The sequence below is a fragment of the Pipistrellus hanaki genome (assembly GCF_964339955.1).
Source record: "Pipistrellus hanaki genome assembly, chromosome: 4".
NCBI lineage: Eukaryota > Metazoa > Chordata > Mammalia > Chiroptera > Vespertilionidae > Pipistrellus > Pipistrellus hanaki.
Window position 1 is genome coordinate 10,468,961 of NC_140506.1, and position 2,041 is coordinate 10,471,001.

At 42.4% G+C, this 2,041-nt stretch overlaps 1 protein-coding gene across 1 annotated transcript; it reads right to left on the minus strand.

Moving 5' to 3' along the window:
• Window positions 1–577: 577 nt before the first annotated feature.
• TAS2R1 (taste 2 receptor member 1) lies at window positions 578–1,477 on the minus strand (the record flags this gene model as incomplete). Its single annotated transcript, XM_084880971.1, has 1 exon — window positions 578–1,477. One exon carries the CDS (start codon window positions 1,475–1,477, stop codon window positions 578–580), a length of 900 nt encoding a protein of 299 aa, XP_084737097.1.
• Between the last annotated feature and the right edge of the window lie 564 nt (window positions 1,478–2,041).

The following is a 2,041-nucleotide window of genomic DNA, read 5'->3' on the forward strand; positions in this document are numbered from 1 at the left end:
TCTCCTTTCTGCTAGGGAACGCCAGCCAGGCACTCCGCCTCCCCCTCCTCTCTGGCTCCGTCCTCTCCGCGCACAGCGTCTTCGTACCTTGGGCTTTTCCAGCTCCTCCGCACCTCCTTCTGGTTTTCTCCTTGCTTCTCGTTGTAGAATTTCCAGTCAGTCAACCTTCCTGTAGTTCTGGGCAATGTCTGTTTTATATTTTAGTTGTATTTTATTGAAATTGTTGTGTGCGGCTGCGGCTAGGTGTTCACCTGGGCGCAGCCATCTTGGATCAGCTTGAGATAATTGTTGATATAATACAGAAAGATCCCTGTACCACTTACCCGGTCGTCCCTAATTAACATTTTGCAGGTAACATTTTGCAGGACATTATGATATCAACAATCATACTGACATTGACACAATCCACCAACATGTATTATGCTTTGAAAATCAATTTAACCCTTTGAAAAAGCAGCAAATCCATAAAACACCTCAGTTTTAACAGTCTTCCAATGATGTTTTGTGTATTTATGACTGACTTGTTTGGCTGTTAACCATGAAGCCCTGGGTTCCTTGAATGGATCAAAGTTCTCTCTCACTGACAGCACTTACTGTGGAGGAGGAACTTCTTCACATTTTGTTTCAGCTTAGAATTTCCTAAAATTAAGATAACAGAGTGTACAGCGGGGTATGAACTAAACAGCAAGATGCAGAACAGAGTGATGGAGTTTCCGATCTTGAAAAATTGAGACAAGACTAACACAGACATCATGTACTGGGAGAGGTAGAGGACCAGGAAGCACAGGATGGATAGGAGTGCGCTGATGTAGACACTCATGCCAGGGTTCCCGGTGCCCATCGCTGTGCTCCTCATCTTCTGGGTGTGCCTTCCCAGGGAAAATATCAAGAGAAGAGCAGAGATAAGGAAGATAAGCAAGGGTGTTATGTAGTCAATGGAAAAAAAAACAACTTGCCACACAGGTATGCATTCGTCTGGAGTTGTTCCATTTTGGGAGAAAAAGCCAAACAAGGAATTTTGGGAAACAATCCATTCCTGTTTTTTGTAGAAGAAAGAAATGATAAAGGTATAGATCAAGGTCCCCAAAATCAGCCATGGCATCGTCTTGGAGATCCTCAACTTCAACCAAAAGAAGAGTGGGTGAGCAATGGTGGCAATCTTGGCACAGTAGAAAACGCTGAGCCATGTGGCCAGCCAAAGTTCCGATTCATGTACAAACTTAAAAATTATAACCTTTCCAGGAAATAGAGATAATTCAAACAAGGAAAGAACAGCCAGATTAACGTAGATGGTGGCCATTTGGAGAACAATCCTGGAAGTCGCCAGGCAGCACAGGAGGAAGTCGAAGGGCACCATCTTTCTCTGCCTGATCAAGTCTGTGCCGTTCACAACCACAATGAAGCCATTGGCTAGAACCCCCACGAGAAACTGAATCACTGACAAAATAAGATGAGCAATGATGTACAACTGTAACATTTTGACAAGAAAAAAAAAAATCAGTTACTTTAAAAACTGGTGCAGTGATAGATTTTGGGACAGTTGGAATCAGTCAAGTTTTCTGTTTTTCTTCAGCTGGATTAGAACCCCTTGGGGGGACATGACTCTGACAAGGAAGACAGTGAGGCAGGAAGGCAGTGTGCATGTGTTTATAGCCATTTTCCCAAGGCAGTCAAATAAGAAAGAGATACTCTAGCAGCTATTTGCTTCTTCGTGACAGCGTTTGCATTTTCCAGGTCTACTTAGCTTTCAACATCATCATCACAAGCAAATGGTGGAAATGGGACACCTTCACACTAGGAGAAGGGCTCCTGTGTTACATAATCAGCAAAAGTTCCTCAATCCTTCATCGGTGCCATAAATATTTAATTGTGCCTACAGAGTCTACTTAATGTTTGTGAAGCATTCTTTTTAAAAAATGTTCTGTTATCATGATGCAGTACACTCAGCAACGTAAGTCTCCTAATCAGTTGTTTTCTAAAATGCAACAGTGGAACAATTCAGCACCACCTAAAACTGAAAACAGTTCTATAATACAACATA